At 43.1% G+C, this 19,251-nt stretch overlaps 1 protein-coding gene across 1 annotated transcript in view; it reads right to left on the reverse strand.

The window, feature by feature from the left end:
• Positions 1-19,251, reverse strand: part of gpat2 (glycerol-3-phosphate acyltransferase 2, mitochondrial) — a gene marked incomplete at its 5' end in the record, with an annotated part of 91,991 nt that overhangs the window by 22,862 nt on the left and 49,878 nt on the right. The window contains 3 exons of the mRNA XM_084055444.1: positions 5,140-5,250; positions 7,003-7,172; positions 7,658-7,768. Of these exons, the coding sequence (XP_083911570.1) occupies positions 5,140-5,250; positions 7,003-7,172; positions 7,658-7,768 (392 nt within the window). The remainder of the gene's footprint in view (positions 1-5,139; positions 5,251-7,002; positions 7,173-7,657; positions 7,769-19,251) is intronic.

The raw sequence follows: 19,251 nt of genomic DNA on the forward strand, positions 1-19,251 counted from the left end.
GAGACGGGCAACGTTAAATGTAGTCAAGCAATCTTAATGTGGGTGGGTGGGGCTCCAGTAGTCTAGGGCATTTCTCCCATGGCTGTATACTTGATCTTGTATTGAATAGATCCAGAAGTTTACCATTGTATGCTAGGGGTGTGCCGATATATCGTCCCACGATATATATTGCGATACGTTTTTGTGACGATATGTATCGTTTTATTTTTAAAATGTATTTTTGCAATAATAATAATGCAAAAACAGTAAACAAGTATTTGTTTGCATTTTCCCCCCCCATATATTTTCATGATAAAAAAGTGCTGTATATCGTATCGTATCGATATCGTGAGCCCAATATCGTGTATCGTATCGTATCGGCACACCCCTACTGTATGCCTATCTTACTTTATTGCTTATTATCATTACACTCTTTGTTTCTTATTAGTGGCAATGATGATAGGATCCTTTTCATTTTCAGAATCACTGGCTCTAAGGCTAATATTGTTTTTGTTGATATTGTAATATGTGGTTGGACTAAGTGTTGTTGTCGGATGTGATCTCAGCGTACTTCATGGAAGTACATATTTTTATTGTCTCCACCAGGCCGAAAGCGTGGCCGAGATTATGTTCTCGCCCCTGTCCGTCTCTCCGTGTGTGTGTCCCTCCGTCCGTTTGTCTGTGTACAGCCAATCTCCGGCGCCGTTGGCCCGATTTTGTCCAAACATAACACAAATCGGTACACATTTTCTAAATTTATATAGTCATGTGATCAAGACAGATCTGTCAGATGTTTCATATTCCATCCTGATTGGCTAAGATTGGCTTCTAAATTTTGCAGGAGTGGCCTGTTTTGAACAAAATGCCTGAAATCATGAACGCAGTGTCCGATTGGCTTGAAACATTGCTGGCCCACAATAAGCTACCTGCCCTGGCGGAGATCTGTGCCCGAAGAGGAGCACACATTTCGAGTTAGGACCTGTATTCAGAAACTTTAATTTATTTATTTTTCTTCCCACTCCTACAACTGTGGAGTTTGGGAGCGTGGGGTCAGAGATGGAGTGGTGTGTGTGTGTGTTGGCCGGTGTCAGCACTTGATAAATTCGTTCAGAGACCCTTATCTCAGGAGAGGGTATAAGATAAAGGATAACCAGAAGGACAAAACGTACAGGGTCCTGCAGAAAGTCTTGGTTAAGGAGACAAGCTTAGAAATAGTGTTCTTTTTAATCTCCGCCAGATCGTGCGTTTAGCCAAATGCATGATGTGTGCGTGTGTGTGTGCGCGCACATGTCAGGGGAATGAGAGAATGGAACATGGCGAATAGAAAGTGCAGAGCCAGGGAAAATTCTATTAGAAAAGAGAGTAATAATAAAAAATCACAAGAGAGAAGGTAAGATTCAGAGCACGAAGAAAGCGTGCACGCATGCACACACACAAAATAGAGAAAATGGGTAAAAATTAGGAGAATGTTATGGAAGATTTAGGAATAGAGTGGGGAAAGCCAAAAAGCTCATAGGAAGCTGGCCTCAAGTACTGACTGCACATGGAAGCAACACCGTTATTAGACCCTGCCTTCTTTACATATACAGATAATCAACTACAATGCATTTCTGCAGCCTAAGGGAGGAGCAAATTGGCATAGTTACACTTAATAGCCTCGCGGCCACTGACCGATTTGAAATATATACAGGAATTTAGTTCCTTAATTGGCATGCTGCCAGCGTGCAGAAGAAATATGACGCTGATAGGTAACGTGTTGTGATATTACCTGCGGACAAACAATTTAGAGAACAATATTAGAGCTATTGAAACAGGAACCAAGTAGCTATATGACATAAACAAACATAAAAATGTACCTGAACCTCAGAGGTTGTGAAACCTATCATGTTAGTGGGAAATGATTCATCGGGGAGTGATTTAGAATGTAGAAATGCAATCTGTATGATTTTATTGGAAAACCAGAGCTTGAGTTACTGATGTGATCGGTATGATTTGATAGGAACCAGAGTATGAAAATCACTGGACCACCCTAGACCAGCCTAGAAAGTTAGAGAGATGGTATAAATATAATTGCCAAATAGAGAAGTATGGGGATTCCTCATCTGGATGCCAAAGGCAGCTCTCTGGCTACTCTGTAACCTCTAGGGAGGACCTTGGTTCCTCTTTCCTAAAATTTAAATTTCGAAACTGTTTATTATAGCACTACTACAGAGGAAGAGCTGCCAAGACAGCTGAAAGGAAATTATAGCAGCACTGGCCATCTGCTCTGGTTTCCTCAAAAATGGATAATGGTATTGTCTTCTTTTTTTTATCCCTGATTTGACTTTTACTATTTGATCTACTGTAGATCTAGAGTAGACAATCACTTGCTAAGCAAAACTGCCTGCAATAAAAGCATATGTACCAATTCTATTTAACGACTACCATTATTTTTTTCATCGAGGAATTTCATATTTCTGATAGATGAATGTTACTCCGCTGTGTATAGTAAAATTACAGGTATCTTTATTACAGGTTACAGAAGGGGGCATTTAGGGAGTAAGCTGGAAAGGTATCAGGAATATGAAGATGATTATACGTCAGGCAAGTCAACATCAGCTTTAAAGATGGAGTGCCATGATATTTTTCAACCCTAAAACCTGATCATAAGGTTTTATAATTATTATTATGTAAGGATTTAAAAAACAAAAAAAAAAAGTGTACAGAAATTGTTAAAAAAAAATGTTTATGTGGACACGCCTCCAGTTCATTAAGTATGCCTGGTTCTCACCTTAGCACCTCCTCCACCACCTTAGCACCACCCACCTGTCCTAGTCCCTCCTCCTCCTCATGCCCACACCTGTTGTGTTATGATAATGAGGGGGAGGATATGTTTTTTGGGGGCTCTGTGATGTCACTAAAGGGCTGTTTCTCTATTGGCACGTTTAACCCTCAAGATTTCAGCCTCCAGGAAGAAACTCCAAATAATCAGAGAAGACATAAAACACCATAAAACCACCACCGGGGGGCTTAATGAAGTTCTATCAACCTCATAGACACATGAAAAACAGAAAAAGTGCAAAAACATGGCATTAGTATTTTAGTATTTTAGTAGTATAGAATACTCTAAAGTGGGACACACTGCGTGCGTGCGTGCACAGGGAGTGCAGTATATGAAAAGTCAGCACACACAACACCGTGCAGAAAAGCGTGCAAAGAGGCATGCCCGCAAAGCCACCCCTGCTCCCAGTATCGCTTTTACATGCCCGGTCTGCAACCACAACTGTGGATCCAGGATCGGACTATTCAGCCACCAGAAAACTCACAAATAGGAGAAGATGGTCATCATCGGACACGATGGACAACCACAAGCAAGTGTGTGCGTGTGCGTGTGCATGTGTGTGTGTGTGTGTGTGTGTGTGTGTGTGCGTGCACGTCCTGCAACAAACGCATTTGGTTATGAAGGCTCATTGTAGACCAGGGGTGGGCAACTCTGTAGATGGTGAGGTCTGGGGGGCACATTGTTTATCGGCACTCTCGCCAGTAGTACCCCATTACTCCAAAAAATTATAAATAAGGGATATTAACAATATCCTTCGTTGTAACTTTGTTTTTATTTAGCATTTAGTAATGCATCAACTTAAATACAGTTGTACTGCTAAACAAAACAAAACTGTACTGCTAAACTTTTACAAAACAAAAAATATTCAAAAATGAACACCAGAATTATAATGAATAAGGCTTCTATTAAAATAAACGAGAGTGCGCTCTACTGGTGGACGGTGAGGGCCGCATGCGGCCCGTGGGCCGCCAGTTGCCCATCCCTGTAGACCGTGTAATGAAAGCCCTATTCAGACATTACCTGGGGACCGACGTCTGTGTTGTGTGGCACCTTCATACGGGATATAGTCAGTTGACATTATCCATTATCTTCAAATGGAACCAAACGAACCCTTACGGTTCACTATTGTTCCATTTTAGTTAACGTTTGCATGGACATTTATTCACTCTGATTGAAGTCATTTTGATCAGTGTAATATTAGACTCCACGAACTGTCATGCTGTTTTCATGCTACAGAGATTAGCTGAATTTGCATCCAACAGGCTGTCAAAACGTCAGGGAAAGAGGCTATAAAAGGCTGATATGAAAAATGCAGGGCAGAGGTTTTCCATGGCCTCTAGGGAGTGTGCGTGCAAAGTTTCATGCCGGTGCAGTTATAGGTATGAACGCAAATCGGCCTGTTATAGCGCCACCATGAGGCTAATTTTAAACATTTTGGGTGGCATTTCTTCCTCGGCCTAGTGTGAATGTGCGTGCAAAATTTCACAAACTGTATTTTGCCTGGTGGCGCTATAACAGGCCGATCTAAAAAAGTTAGGGCAGAGGTTCTGCTCTGGCATCCAGGGAGTGTGTGTGCACAGTTTCGCTTCGATCGGTGTTTGACCCCCTGCTGTTTTTACCCCCTGCTGTTTTACCCCCTGCCGGAGACAGTTACCCCCCTGTTTTTCAGCAAACAGGGATGGTCATCTGATAATAATAATCCTGTGCGAATCGGCATGTCAGTAATTTGGGTTAGTTTTGGTTTTAGCAAAGGTTTTGTTTATGGCTTTTATTTTCTGCTATTTTCCTGGTGGAGAATTGTGGAGCCTGTGTAGGAAATTATGAATGAAAGTTTTTGGGTGCAAATTGGGCTCTTCTCACTACACAATTGTGTACTTGAATCACTATTTCAATATCTCTCGTGCTGGAATTCTAGTCCAGGAAAATATTAGCCTCTCATAACCAACACTTATTCCGATAACTTCTCTCTGGTTGGAATAACTTCTTTCTGCATACTGTATGTATGCCCCAGGTGGGGGGAATGGTGACAAATTAATGTCAGTAAAATACAGACTTTACTTATCCTGTGCGAATGCGGCACACAAAACACAGAAATCGGGGGGCTACATAAATTCCATGAGAACACCACTCCCATGCGAATAGGACATTTCAGACCTGTTTTGCGACACAATGAGTGAATGGAATCACTACTTCCGGTTTTGCACAGCAGCAACAGATGAAGATGATAGACAATATTTGGACCCACATCACTCACACACACACACACACCACACACACACACACACACACACACACACACACACACACACACACACACACACACACACACACACACACACCTGTTGCTGTTGCAGATTCTCTCCAGTCTGTTAGTGACTGGACTCGGGTAGACCTTACATCCATTCACGAACAGCATACAGCACACCCTCCGCACCAGCCAGCCACGGTACCTTCCATACAAAACATGGACTGTAGTTAGAAAATGTGTGTTTCACCCTCTGTTTTTACTTTTTTTGTGTTGCATTCACCGCCTTTGTGAATGACACTGTAGGCTCCAACTGGGGCCTGTGTCTCAACACAATACTTTAATTTAGTGTGAATTAAAGCACTTAGTGTGAATTAAAGCACTGGTTCTCAACATGGGGTCTGGGGACCCCTAGGACTCCTTGGGGGGTTTCCAGGAAGTACGCAGCTAAATTATGCATAGCTAGCCTAGGATCCAACTGGACACTTACTTACGTAACGCTGAGCGTTGTATCTCTGGGACTGTAAAATCTTGTGTTAATTTAACTGTGTACAAATGGAAACAATGTGGTCCATTTGGTTCCATTTGTAGACTCTCAGAGTTAACATTCCCTGCCATTGACGGAGATCTTCATCATTTCAAATCCAACACTTGACTGCCATTGACAGAGATCTCCGTCAATTAAAAAAACATTTTTTTTTAGAAATTATGCTAGAGGGCGCTCTTCCGCAACCTCTGAATGATCCCTTGACTGCGAGAGAAGGAATGGACGGACATGGCGTCATCCCAAAAAGATTCACTTCCGTCCACTCCTATGTTATGAGATGTAGAAAGACACATCTAGCTCGGATTTTTTTTTTTTTTATGAAAACGAGCCATATTCAACTGCCGATTACAACAGAATGGACGAAAATGTTTTTGTTCCGGTGGATAGACGAGACCCTCCCCCCAGACTGCACGGATGTGGACACATCCGTGTCCACATCCGTGTCCACATCGTGGCTTCTGTGGCTCTCAGTAGCCTGGTAAACCCTCCCTCCGGAAATCTCATTTCAATTCGATTTCAGAAAGGAGTCTGGTCTGAAACGCCTTTCTCCAATAATCGCTCTGCTCGCCGAGCCGACGAGCCTATCAGCGTCGTCGCTCATTGTTCTGTGATTGACAGCGACAGTTGGCCAATCAGGTGGCGAGTTCGAGTGAGCCCGAATGAACCCGAGTGCAGCCTGAGAGCCGCCGAAAAAAGACGAACGGCAGCCATTGTTGTTTGTGCGAGTGCCTTATGAGTGCCTTCACTTCTTACTTTCAGTTTTATAACGCTTTCAAACTTCTTTTTTGAGGCACGGAATTTACTTATAAGATATCGTTTGGATAGAATTTAGTTGTTTAACTTCATATATGTGGTCAATTAATCATGACAGAGCCTATTTAAAAATATAAATTTAGAGAACCGGCAGGGGCGGGGAGTGACACGCATGTATCCCAATAAGGCAACCTATTTTCGGCATGGCCGTCCCAAAAGTCCCGTTGCGTCACATAGTCTGGAGCTCGTCAAATTGAACTGCTCATTGGCTGAAGGGGAAAAACGATCATTGGTTGAAGGGGTTGTCAGTCAACGGTATTACTCCCGCCCAACTCCAGCCCACAGCGATTATTGCAGAAAGGCGTTTCAGACCAGACTCCTTTCTGAAATCGAATTGAAATGAGATTTCCGGAGGGAGGGTTTACCAGGCTAGGCTCTCAGTGGATCGTCAAAATATGGTAAAACTTCAATTCTGGCAGGAGCGGATGAATTAATTAATTAATACCTGGCAGAGAATATGTTAAATTAACACAGAGGATATTTTTTATCTAATGGGGCTCCGTGGCCAAATGCATATCAAACTGGGGTCCTTGAATTTTTTAAATTTTTATTGAAGAATCTCAACTTGTATTGTACAGGCTAACATCATCAACATACCTTGTGTGGGTCTCGTTGATGCCAAGAAGGTTCTGGAAGCCAAGGGAAGGGGGGCTGTGTCCGGACTTTTTGTCCTGAGCCATGACGTGAGTGGGACAGACGCAGACAGACACACACAGAGACAGACACCGAGGCAGACATTCTCCATCAGACGTGGCCCATGACACCAGCTCAGATTACACGCTGTCACACAGAATCACATTAATCACATGAAAGATGCCATTATAACATTAGAGGCCCCTGTAGGATGCAGTCTTAATGGGGCCGTCTATTAAGGCATCTCTGGATCTGCTAAATGTGCTTTAGTGTGACAGGTCAGCCCACCCTATGAGGGTGTTTATCTCAGAATCTGCAGTTATATGTAACCTGATAATGTGGACTCCACTCATACATTGCCTCCACACCCAATTAGGCCTATCAGGACGGAGAGTCATTGCTACCAGACTGTACAAAAACAAATAGGTCCCTTGGATGCTATCACCTGTCATTACCATTTTATTACTGCCTACCATTCTACCCACTGCAGCTTCCCTTGTGGAAGCTCCAATCTAACCGCCTTTAAGTGGCGTCTACCAAAGCGTTTTTCCCAAAACTCAAGGCGCTGTCCTAAAAACGCTTGATGCACAGAGTTTAAATATTATTTAAACTCTCTCACCAGACTGAGTGGGGTACACTGGTGGCAGCACTCGCCCACGGGAGGCCTGAACTTGGCCAGGAAGGGAACCACCACCTTCAGCTTCCTCTTGATCTTCAGTCCCCATGACAACTGAGGATGGGAAACACAAAAAAAATATATGTGTCAGGTATTACTTACAGTACATATTTTACATCACACATGGATACCATCATAACCCCAGTAATCCCCTGTGCCTAGTATTAGGCAAGTACAGAAGTGCACACTGTAGTACAGTACACAGGCCTGGTTATTTACATACCACATACCACCACACCAACAGCCAACCACTGCTCAGTGTTGAATGAAATTACAAGTGTAAACACGGACAGTAATGACATCAGGTGGAATTATTATTGTGTGTATGTGTGTGTGTGTGTGTGTGTGTGTGTGTGTGTGTGTGTGTGTGTGTGTGTGTGTGTGTGTGTGTGTGCGCGCGCACGCGCATCCAAGTATGTACAGTACAGGTGTGCGTGAGTCTCTATCTGTCCGTGAGATAAAGTGCTGTGCTTGAAAATGGCATCGATTACGGTGCTCAGGTGTGAATTGGCCTCATGAATCCTCCAGACGTCGGTAATGTTTTTTTCCCCCCACGCTTGAGCAATTGTGATAAATTGCAAACAAAACAGAGTAGCTGAATCTGAATTGATACCTGGTGAGACACATTACCATAACCTTTGATCAACGATAAATTAAATCATCCTCAGTCATTTCAATGATGAGTGGGGGGGAGAGGGGGCAAGAGAAGGTAGGTGAACACCCGCAAGGAGAGGGAGTGAGAAAGTCCCACGCTGAACCTGAAATCTATCAGATCTACTACAGTGGATTTCAGGTTCAGTTTGGGACTTACCAAAACAGCCCCAGGAGAACAGGTAGGAATCTCTACCCCAAAAGTAGATGAGCATTAAGAGAATTAGACTCATTTGAACTGAATATCGTTCTGCTATATACCATGTCCATGACATACCTTGAACTTCAGTGACATGAGATTTGCTCAAACACGTTAATAAACTGACAGGCCTGCTTTTCGTTTTTAGCAAAGGTTTTGCTTTCTCTGCGCCTTTTTTCTGCCCTTTTCCCTCAAAGTTTTAGTTTTGACAGCATTTCGGGTGTAAATTCGGCTCATCTCTGCACACAGCATACAGCATGACAGTCCATTGACTCTAATATTACATTAAATAATAATCGGAATGATAGGTCAGTCAGAATAGAAATGCCTCACCTCAATTTGCACTGCTCCAATATGGTTTTATTATCAAGTAATTTTCAATCGGTATTCAGGTTGTAAACCTTTTTGTAGCCCATAATAACCAACACTTATTCTGATCATTTCTCATTCTCTCTGGTTAGAATAACTTTCAGCACGTTTTCCCCAACATGGGGGTTAGTGGTGATTGGTGACAAATGAAAGCATTATAAAAATATGTCGTATCAGTCATAGTGTGATCGATAGAAGATGAATATGCCAAACTAGGCCTATTCGGAAATACCTAATTTACAGCATGCGCACGGCAGTGTACACAAGGCTCGTGCATATGCGATCACACCGCACGCCTGTTGTAGCTGGTAGTCTAATAGTCTAATTGGAACTTTCCAGATGCACATTAAGCAAACTTTCAGGTGCGTAATTTCATACGCTTGTTCTAGCCTTGGGGTCAGGAAGGGAATATACGACCCATCTATCAGTCCCATAATCTGGGAGATGCGATGTGCTGCCTGCCTCAGACGTTCTGGCAAAAAAACGCCTCTGGTACAGTTGGTTAATTGGCTCGTTCACCATGGCCACACAAAACAAAGGCTATACACATCTTATTGATGGCGCGTTTATGATCCCAAATTCTGCACAACTCCCTTAGAGCTCTTGGTCACCTCCGCTGAGAGAGTGGTCAACTTGCTCCATTAATGTGTATAATTTCATGAGTGACCGTTGTGTCATTCGGAAATTTTCTTTAGTAGAAAGAAGAGCAGAAACTAAATCTGGACACGTGGGTCCATGTAGAAAATGTACGGAAAAAACAGGCTAAACCACTTTGGGTATGTCCCAAAATAAATGTATATTCTGATTAAATGCGTTGGGGACGGGCGGATCACTTTATTTAGTGTTAGTTGGAACAGAATGATTTCCATTAGACTGAATAAATGATGTTCATGTAAATGCTAACTCAGACACTCATTTGAGGTCAGATAATGGATAATGTCTGTAAGTGGAAGTAAAATACAGACTTCACTTATCCTGTGCGAATATGACACAAAACACAGATGTCGGGGGTAAATTACAAGAGGTCCCCAGGTAATCCCATGCAAATAGGATCTCATCTCACTCTTCCAATTATTAGCACTCACCATAATTAAGTAAGTAAGTAGGTCGGAGAGGCTCATTGTCGTTATCAGCCGAGAAACACAGGATTCTATCCCCGTTACAATGCGCTAGACCCCTGGGAAATGTATTGCTGAGGTGGAGTTCCACACCTACAGTACCATTAAATCCCCTACTTACCGCACCAAAGCCGTGCTACTCATACATTGAGTTGGCGGTGTCCGGAATCAAACCCATGACCTTGTGGTCCAAAGGTCTACCGACTGAGCTACCCGGACACAAACCATCATGCACAACTTTCATCTGAGGGTTCCCCTATTGGCCACTGAGTGCACATAACCTAGGATACTCATTTGCCTGCTTAGCCTGATAGATTTACTTTGCTAAACATGTGCAAGACAACCTAAGTCATTGATGGCTAAAACTGAGGCATCCAGGTGGATCACTGAGTAAAAGTGCATACCACATAAATAAGGCTTAAGTCCTTCCCGCAGCTGGCCTGGGTTCGAAACCAACCCAAGTCTTTTTATTGCATGTCACCCCCCTCCCCCGCCTTTCCAGTCTCTCTGTTCACCGTCTGTCTGAAATTAGGCATAAATGCCCAAAATAAATCTTAAAGACCATTACAGCTGGTAATAACTTACTCTACGACAACGCAACCGCTCCTCTCCTGAAGCAAGATCTCCCTGCTACATTACCTTGGTAACAAGGTATACAACCTCATACAACCTACTAGAACTCGGTGACCAAGATTTCCATCTCTTGGTATCAAGTCCAATGTCACAAATGTCTTTTTTTTTTAAATGTATGTTGCTATAACCAGTGTTTCTCAAGCTATGTCTCAAATACGTTGTTCCAGGGACACCCACAAGCAAAGATTTGAGTTAAAGATGTTTGCTTTAAAACAATATACTTACAATATACTTTGCTCAAGATTTGCTCAAATTTTCAAGATTTGAAAAAAAAAAAACAGCACACTCTGTGCCACACTATGAGCTTGTATATAAACCACCTGTATAAAGGCATAGCACACTGGAGTACAAGACTCATTACCATATTACATATTACTACTGACCGAGGCCACCTCAAACCGTACAGTAATTTACTGAGCGATTTCATTTGAGGTGGTTTCGGTCAATAGCCTACTGTTCCTGATTCAGTCAGGGAAATAGTACTGGATGAACAAATCTTTTTAGTGAACTGTACTATAAAGAACTAGAGTTTCGGGGGGCTACGCCCCCCTCAACGCCAGCCGCGCACGGGGCTTTGCGTTTGTTGGTCCCTCCGTGTCCCTGTGTCTATATCCGTGTAGCTGCAGCACTGAGTGGGCAGTATAGATGGGGATTATGGCTGTTAGAGGCATGTACGCGCACGGGGCCCGCGTGGGCGTGTGTATATGGGGGTAGACAAATTGTGTAAGTAACATTTGCAAAAAGGGAAAAAAAAAAAAAGAAATTGTAAGAAAGTGTAATGTAAAAGTTACAAAATGATGAAAAATAAGTAGAAGAAATTATATTGTGTATGTTTCGCGGACCACCAGGGGGTCCGCGGACCCCCTGGTGGTCCGCGCGGAAATCGTGGGATGAAAATGTCCAAAAGGAAAAAAAAAAAAAAAAAAAAAAAAATATGAAGGTGGTTGCTTGTTTTTCTGAAAGCTGGCGAATGGCAGCCCTTTCTGCAAGATGGCGGCCGCCTGGTGTTGTTGTGAGTACGTGTATTTGGGGGGGGGGGGGGGGGGGGGGGGCTGTGGAGCTGTGGAGCTGTGGAGCTACATAGTTCTCCAGAAGACACACACAAACATACACCATCTACAATGGACGAACTGAGCAGCAATATAGACATTCACCACACGAACGTGCATTGTTGACAAAGTGATTGCACAGCCGCTGCAGGCATGACAACCAGGTTAGCGTTAGCGACATGGCAGCTATCACAGCGCCCTGTCCGTCGTGCTGCAACTGCCTGTGATGGCTACAGCAGTAACAGCAAGCTGTCTGCGATGCCATTGTCTGGAGACTGCTCTTAGCGTGACACGACCAATGAGAGTGAGCGCTGTAGTTGTTGCTAAGATACGGTGGCGTCTCTGCCCCATAGCTTGTAGATCTCTCACACATGATTGGCGTAGGCTGCGTTGCCAGGTCTGACTTTGTGTCTAAGCAATGGTCGGCTTATTTTTGCGCGCCTTTGGGCTCGTTTGCATTGTGCGCACGGCAGCGCTTGTTTAGCGTACGTCAGCGCGACGTGGCAACGGACGTGGCAACGTGAAAGGTGATTGGCTGGTGAAAAGAAACACCCGACGTTACACCAGAAATGGTGCCTGGAGAAAATGGTGACCAAAAAAAAAGTTTGGAAAAAAAGGAAAAAAACCCCGCAGCGGCTGCCTGCTGTTTTGGTGATGAGGTCGTGCGCAGGGTAAACGGTACGAAGCTGCCTCCCCTTCCGTTTTGTCCGACATTTGGTGAGTAGAATTAATTATGTTGCGCGGTGGAAAAGGTGTAGTGAACAGTGAGATGTCCCCTACGCGAGGCGTAAATTCAGTGCGGCCGCCGTGGCGAGTCAGTAGGCGACATGTGGTCTGGCGGTGCGTTGTTTATCCGATAACAGAGCTGTGGGGTGTCACCACCGAGGGTGCGGAAGTTGCTCGCCATTTATATAGTTAGATGATAATTCCCATCACTATTCGTTGTGCCACTTGATTGATTCATACTCAAGTGAGGGCGTCATGTCATGTGACTAAAGAACAGATCTACAAGCTTAGAACACATTATGCTGGAGCACGTTGTGAGCTTGTAGGTCGGTTCTTTTTGTCACCTGGCGTGTGGTATTCATTAGGCTGAAATCACAAAGCCTGTTCGGTTACATATTTCATGTAATGTTAAACATGTTTTGAAACATGTTTTTGATTAACAAAATCAATAGCTCAAAACAATGCATAGCCAAATATTTTTCCAGAACACTTAAATAACACATACATTCCAAACCTTTTCCAGGACTGGAATACAATTCTAAATATAGCTGCAAGCAGCGATAATACGGGGCCAGTGAGAGAGAGACAGACAGACATGGAAACTGGAGAGAGAGAGAGAGAGAGAGAGAGAGAGAGAGAGAGAGAGAGAGAGAGAGAGAGAGAGAGATGGAAACTGGAGAGAGAGAGAGAGAGAGACGTGGAAACTGGAGAGAGATGGAAACTAGAGAGAGAGAGAGAGAGAGAGAGAGAGAGAGAGAGAGAGAGAGAGAGAGAGAGAGAGAGAGAGAGAGAGAGAGAGAGAGACATGGAAACGGTATAGATTGAAAAGAGACATGGAAACGGAATAGATTGATGAGAGAGAGAGAGATGGAAACAGAATGGATTGATTGGACATCTCAACCTATTGCCATTGACAGGAATCGAATTCTCAACCTTCGGACTAATAGGCTTCAACATTACCTATAGTGCTATAGCTTTGTCCAGGCTGATGTTGTCTGTTGAAGATCATAAACTCTTGCCTTCTGTCATGAACCAAGCCAACACTAAGATCACTCGTTCACAAACCATTTACCAATAGAGAAATTGTATGTCTCCTCGCAACCGAAAACAGTGAAAGCAGCTGATCTACAAGCTCAGAAACACGTTGCTATCTGAAAAGTTTTGAGATTGTAGATCGGCTATTTTCAGAATGAAGTATGTCATACATCGAAAAAGCGTACTCTCAAATAAGCATTTCAGGTTATCTTTACCATTTGCACATGTATTCATTGATACAGTCATGTTGTTTGCAATTCAACTTAAATGAAGTCTACATCAAGTGAGGCTTGAACTGGCGACCTTGAGATTGTGAGGCACTCATTTAAGGGAGACGCCATTGGACCAACAGACAAGGAACTGTGAAAAAGGAGACCACACTGATGATACAGTTTCACGCAAATAGCTGAAAAATCCTGGGTTTAAGTGTTTTTCAAACTGCTCAAAATTGCGGACAATCTAAGGGCGGAGCTTACTGGTCAAAGCGATAGATGTGTTCCTCATGAGTCAAGGCACAAGTGTAAGCAAGTTTCACGACTTTCGGCCAAACGAGGCATGACTTTTGCCTGTTTAAAGTTTGCATTTTCAAAAAATTGCTATAGCGCCCCCCTTTGGCCAATTGGAGTGAGATTGGTTTCAGTGATATTTGGAATGACTCTCTACATTACTGCAACGTTTCAAAGAAATGTGAGTCTTGCATGTATGTGTTAGGGGCAGATGAATAATTTTCATAAAACTGCAATAGTTAAAATCTATTTCCTCCTGGGATTTTTGAGTAATCTGCACGAAACATTTTACACATGAACTTAGGACCTTTGCCGACAAAACGAAAGCGGCGGATTTTCCATAAGTGAAAAAATGCAGAAGTTATGAGCCAATGGCTGTTTTTCATATAATTCAAAATGGTGGGCGATCTAAAGGTCAGAGGTCAAAAGTCAGACCACGAAAGTTGTCGGGCATGAAGAGACGCATGTGTGTATCGAAGTTTCATGGTTGTAGGTCAAACAGGGCATGAGTTGTACCTGTTCAAAGTTGGCACTTTCAATTGAGTGCTATAGCGCCACCCTTTGACGAATGAGTGTGAGAATTATTTCTTGATAGTTTTTCATGTGCATCTACCATATGGCCGAGTTTCGTAAAAAGCGTATGCACGGTTAAGCCAGAATTGCCAAAAACAAGTATTTTTCAAACTGCTCAAAATTGCGGACAATCTAAGGGCGGAGCTTACTGGTCAAAGCGATACATGTGTTCCTCATGAGTCAAGGCACAAGTGTAAGCAAGTTTCACGACTTTCGGCCAAACGAGGCCTGACTTATGCCTGTTTAAAGTTTGCATTTTCAAAGAATTGCTATAGCGCCCCCCTTTGGCCAATTGGAGTAAGATTGGTTTCAGTGATATTTGGAATGACCCTGTACATTTCTGCAAAGTTTCAAAGAAATGTGAGTCTGCATGTATGTTTTAGGTGCAGATGAATAATTTTCATAAAACTGTAATAGTTAAAATCTATCTCCTCCTGGGATTTTTGAGCAATCTGCATGAAACGTTTAACACTTCAACTTTGGACCTTTTCCGAATTTTCCATAAGTGAAAAAATGCAGAAGTTAGGAGCCAATGACTGTTTTTCATATAATTCAAAATGGTGGGAGATCTAAAGGTCAGAGGTCAAAAGTCAGAGGGTGAAAGTTGTTCAGCATGAGGAGACGCATATGTGTATCCAAGTTTCATGGCTGTAGGTCAAACAGGGCATGAGTTGTACCTGTTCAAAGTTGCCATTTTCAATTGAGTGCTATAGCGCCACCTTTGGACGAAAGATTGTGAGAATTATTTCTTGATAGTTTTTCATGACCATCTACCATATGGCCTAGTTTCGTAAAAAGCGACTGCACGGTTCAGCCAGAACTGCGAAAAGTGGCAGAAGAAGAAGAAGTGACAGAATACTGCCAATAACAAAACAGGTCCAGAGCTGAGCTCTGGCCCCGTAAATATTTCCAGGAATTCCTTGACCATGGGAACCCTGCAACTCGTTATTCAAAGCATGACCATCCCTCCAGTATTTGGGATCTAAAATCTAGTCTCAACAAGCCACAATAGTAGATGCTACTGTAGATTCTGTACCCCTGGGATTGGTACATGCCACCCATGTTCCAACAACCCTCATCTTAGCCACAGTCTGATCTAAATCAACAACAATGTACTAAACCAGGGTTTCCCAAACCTTTCCATGTCAAAAAAAACCAAATAACCATAGCCTCTGGATATATATATATATATATATATATATATATATATATATATATATATATATATATATATATATATATATATATATATATATATATATATATATATATATATATATATATACACACACACACACATACATACATACATATATATATAATAGACGATCTACAAGCTCACAGCGCATCAGGCTGCCACATATTCTGAATTTGTAAATCTGCCATTTTCAAATGTTTTTGAAACAGTTGTATTCATTCATTTGTTTTTTACAATAATGATATACCCCAAAAATGTCAGGTTGAAAGTGGTTAAACTGGCACAAAATGAATTTCTTTCCCCTCCTATCCTTTCCAATTGGCCCCTCCGGCCCCCAATTTGAAAACCACTGTACTAAACAGTGTTTGTCCCAATTATTTCCCCCCTATAGAGCACCGAAGTCTGACGTAATTTACACATCCTAGGTTTGTCTACCTGGTTCGCGGTTTTCCACCCCCATTCTGAATCCCCATAGACGTATTTAATATCGCGTCAAATAAGAACTGTGTTCCAAAAATAAACAAATGACCCTGGCGGTTTTACTCTTATGGATATGAAGAATCAACTGACGTGAGAAAACAATAATGTTACTTCCGCCGAATTAGTTACATTTTCGCCAGAAACAGACTGTATCAAATATAAGTGACTGACTATCATAGACGATACAGAACCTCCTCCCTGACAATATCGCCGAGACAGTTTGTTTATTTTTGGACCACAAATGAGACGATTCTAAGATGACCCAATGTTATTCTCCATAGCGAAATGACTTTACGAACCTGGGGATGAACGAGTTACGTCAGGACTTCTGTACTCTATTGTTGCTCATGTTAATGTTAAAATGCACGCTATTATAACCAGACAGGCTTATTGTAGGTTGTAATGTAGGGTTATTGGTCTTACAGCAGGTTTCTTCTGTTGAGTTGATGGGGGGACCATCACTGTGTTGAAGTCACCTCCTTGTTCCATGGTGGGCTGCCTCCACAGCTTTACACTCCTTCCTCACACACACCTACCAGCATAAATAAAAGGAGGTACAGTTTAGTGTGTTATTGCAGAGCAGTGATATGTGTGTGTTTGCATGTGCGTGCGTGCGTGAGCAGGTATATCATAAATATTGAGCTGCAGGGTAACATTGTCAGTTTTTCAGCAGGCAAACGTTTGGTGAGTGTGCTTTATCTTTTATCGCTTTAATTTCAGCAAATACAAGACACACTTACACTCGCACGCGCACACGCACACACACACACACACACACACACACACACACACACACACACACACACACACACACACACACACACAGCACACACCATCTCTGCATTACATAAAAATCATTTAGTCCTCCAGTCCTGGCGGGGGAACGTTGCCACTGCTCACCCATCTATCACTCAGTGCCCATAGCTACAATTACCTCCATCCATCTACCCCCCCACCCCTCCTTCCCTCCTGCAATCTTCCCTCAAATTCATACCTCTTACCGTTTCCTTCATACTTTTCTCATTAAGGAACAGAAGTTTCAGTTTCGACTTCACCCGGTCTCCTTTTTAGAAACTTGTTTGAAAATTGTTTAGAAACTATAGTTTCAAAGTTTGGTGCTTGCATCTGCATGCAAGGTACTGTAAGGAACTACAATGGAATGAGTATGTATTTAAAGCATTGGGGTCAACAGGGATAAATGAGAGTGTTTGCAGTAACCTGGCAAAGGTGGAGTTGTCACGGTTTGAGTCAGGACGGAGTGTAGGACCCAAGCGCAGGACAAAGGCAGAGGACGAGGCAGACACAGGGTAGATCGAATGCAAGGGTGGTTTATCAACCAAAACAGAGGAACAGGAATAAACACACGAATACGAGGAGACTAGGAAAATAACACTAACTAAGAGCAAAGCGGAAATACTAGAAACTTAGAATATCACATGGAGCTAACTAACACAGTGACTTACTTTTACGAACAAACAAGGGACTGAACAAACAGGGGAGTATATATAGACACACGGTTAACTGGACACAGGTGAAACTAACAGACAATCAACACAGGGATAGGCTAGGACTAAAAGGACACAGGTGCAAGACAGAGTTAATCAGAGGGTGGTTTATCCTACTTTATTACACGGCTTGGTTGAATGCTCGATTCTGATTGGTCAGTCATCGGTCATTATTTCTCGATAATGACCGCTGAGCTCAATAACGGACCGCTGTGTAATCAGAGACTCAGAACACCTGCTCATATCAACCTCCGCTGCTTTGTTTTATGCTTTATCCAACATGACAGCCATGTAAACAAACAACCAATGTCATTTACAACTAAACGTTGCTCTCAAGAATGTTTTTGAAAACATTTGAAGTGAGAAATAGACGATGCAATGACCGAAAAGTGATTCTATTTGATCCACTGCACTTCCTTGTTTATCGTGGCTACGGGGGAAATACCAAAACGCTCGCCCCAAAACACAGTCGCCCCGGGGCAAATCCGGCAGTATTACAGGCAAATCGGCAGTATATAGAATGGGGGGCGAGTGTGTTTTGGGGCGAGTTTTTTTCTATTTTGTCATTTGTTTTCCGAGGCAAACTCCGCCCAGCCCAATAGGCTACTTATGGAATACTTTCATTGCCGTAAGCAAGGAAATACTTTGTTTTGTTGTTACTTTTGGGTACATTTATTTATGTATTTATTAAGTAGCCGTGTAATAAGCGGGATAATGCATGGGGAGGCAGTCATTATTGAAATTTAAAGCCCTTCAGGGCGATTAACCACCTCGGCGCCGAGGTGGTTAATTGCCCTGAAGGGCTTTAAATTTCAATAATGACTGCCTCCCCATGCATTATCCCTTGCATAATTCTAGTAACCTCACGGTGGTGGTGTCTTGGGGGGACTCTTGATCAAACTGCGCATGCGTCGTTGCCAGGTTTCGCGAGAGAAACAAGCAGCAAGGTCTATGAAAACAAGGCCAAACCAAACGAACCCTATTACACCAATATTGCCCCTAAAGCGCTTACAGTAGGCCGACATCGCAACACCGAGACCCCGCCCACTCTCTAAGTACAATTCTTTCTGTGGAAAGTAAACACACCAGACGGACCCGGGGCGGGCGAGTAACATGCCTACGCCATTCTCCGTGCTGATATATATATATATATATATCCGCCCGTGGGGAGGGGTGACCGCGGGCCGGGGGGTGGCGCGACGGGACCCACGGGGGGGAGGAGGGGGGGGGGGCGCCACGACGGGACGCGCGCGGGGGAGAAACCGCGCGACAGGACGTGCATTAACCCTAAGTTTGCAACTACTTTCGTCTGCGCCCTTCACCGGGTATGGTCTAGTTAACCAGAACAGAGGAACAGGAATAAACACACGAATACGAGGAGACTAGGAAAATAACACTAACTAAGAGCAAAGCGGAAATACTAGAAACTTAGAATATCACATGGAGCTAACTAACACAGTGACTTACTTTTACGAACGAACAAGGGACTGAACAA

The sequence above is a fragment of the Gymnoscopelus microlampas genome (genome assembly GCF_963454915.1).
Source record: "Gymnoscopelus microlampas genome assembly, chromosome: 4".
Classification (NCBI taxonomy): Eukaryota; Metazoa; Chordata; class Actinopteri; order Myctophiformes; family Myctophidae; genus Gymnoscopelus; species Gymnoscopelus microlampas.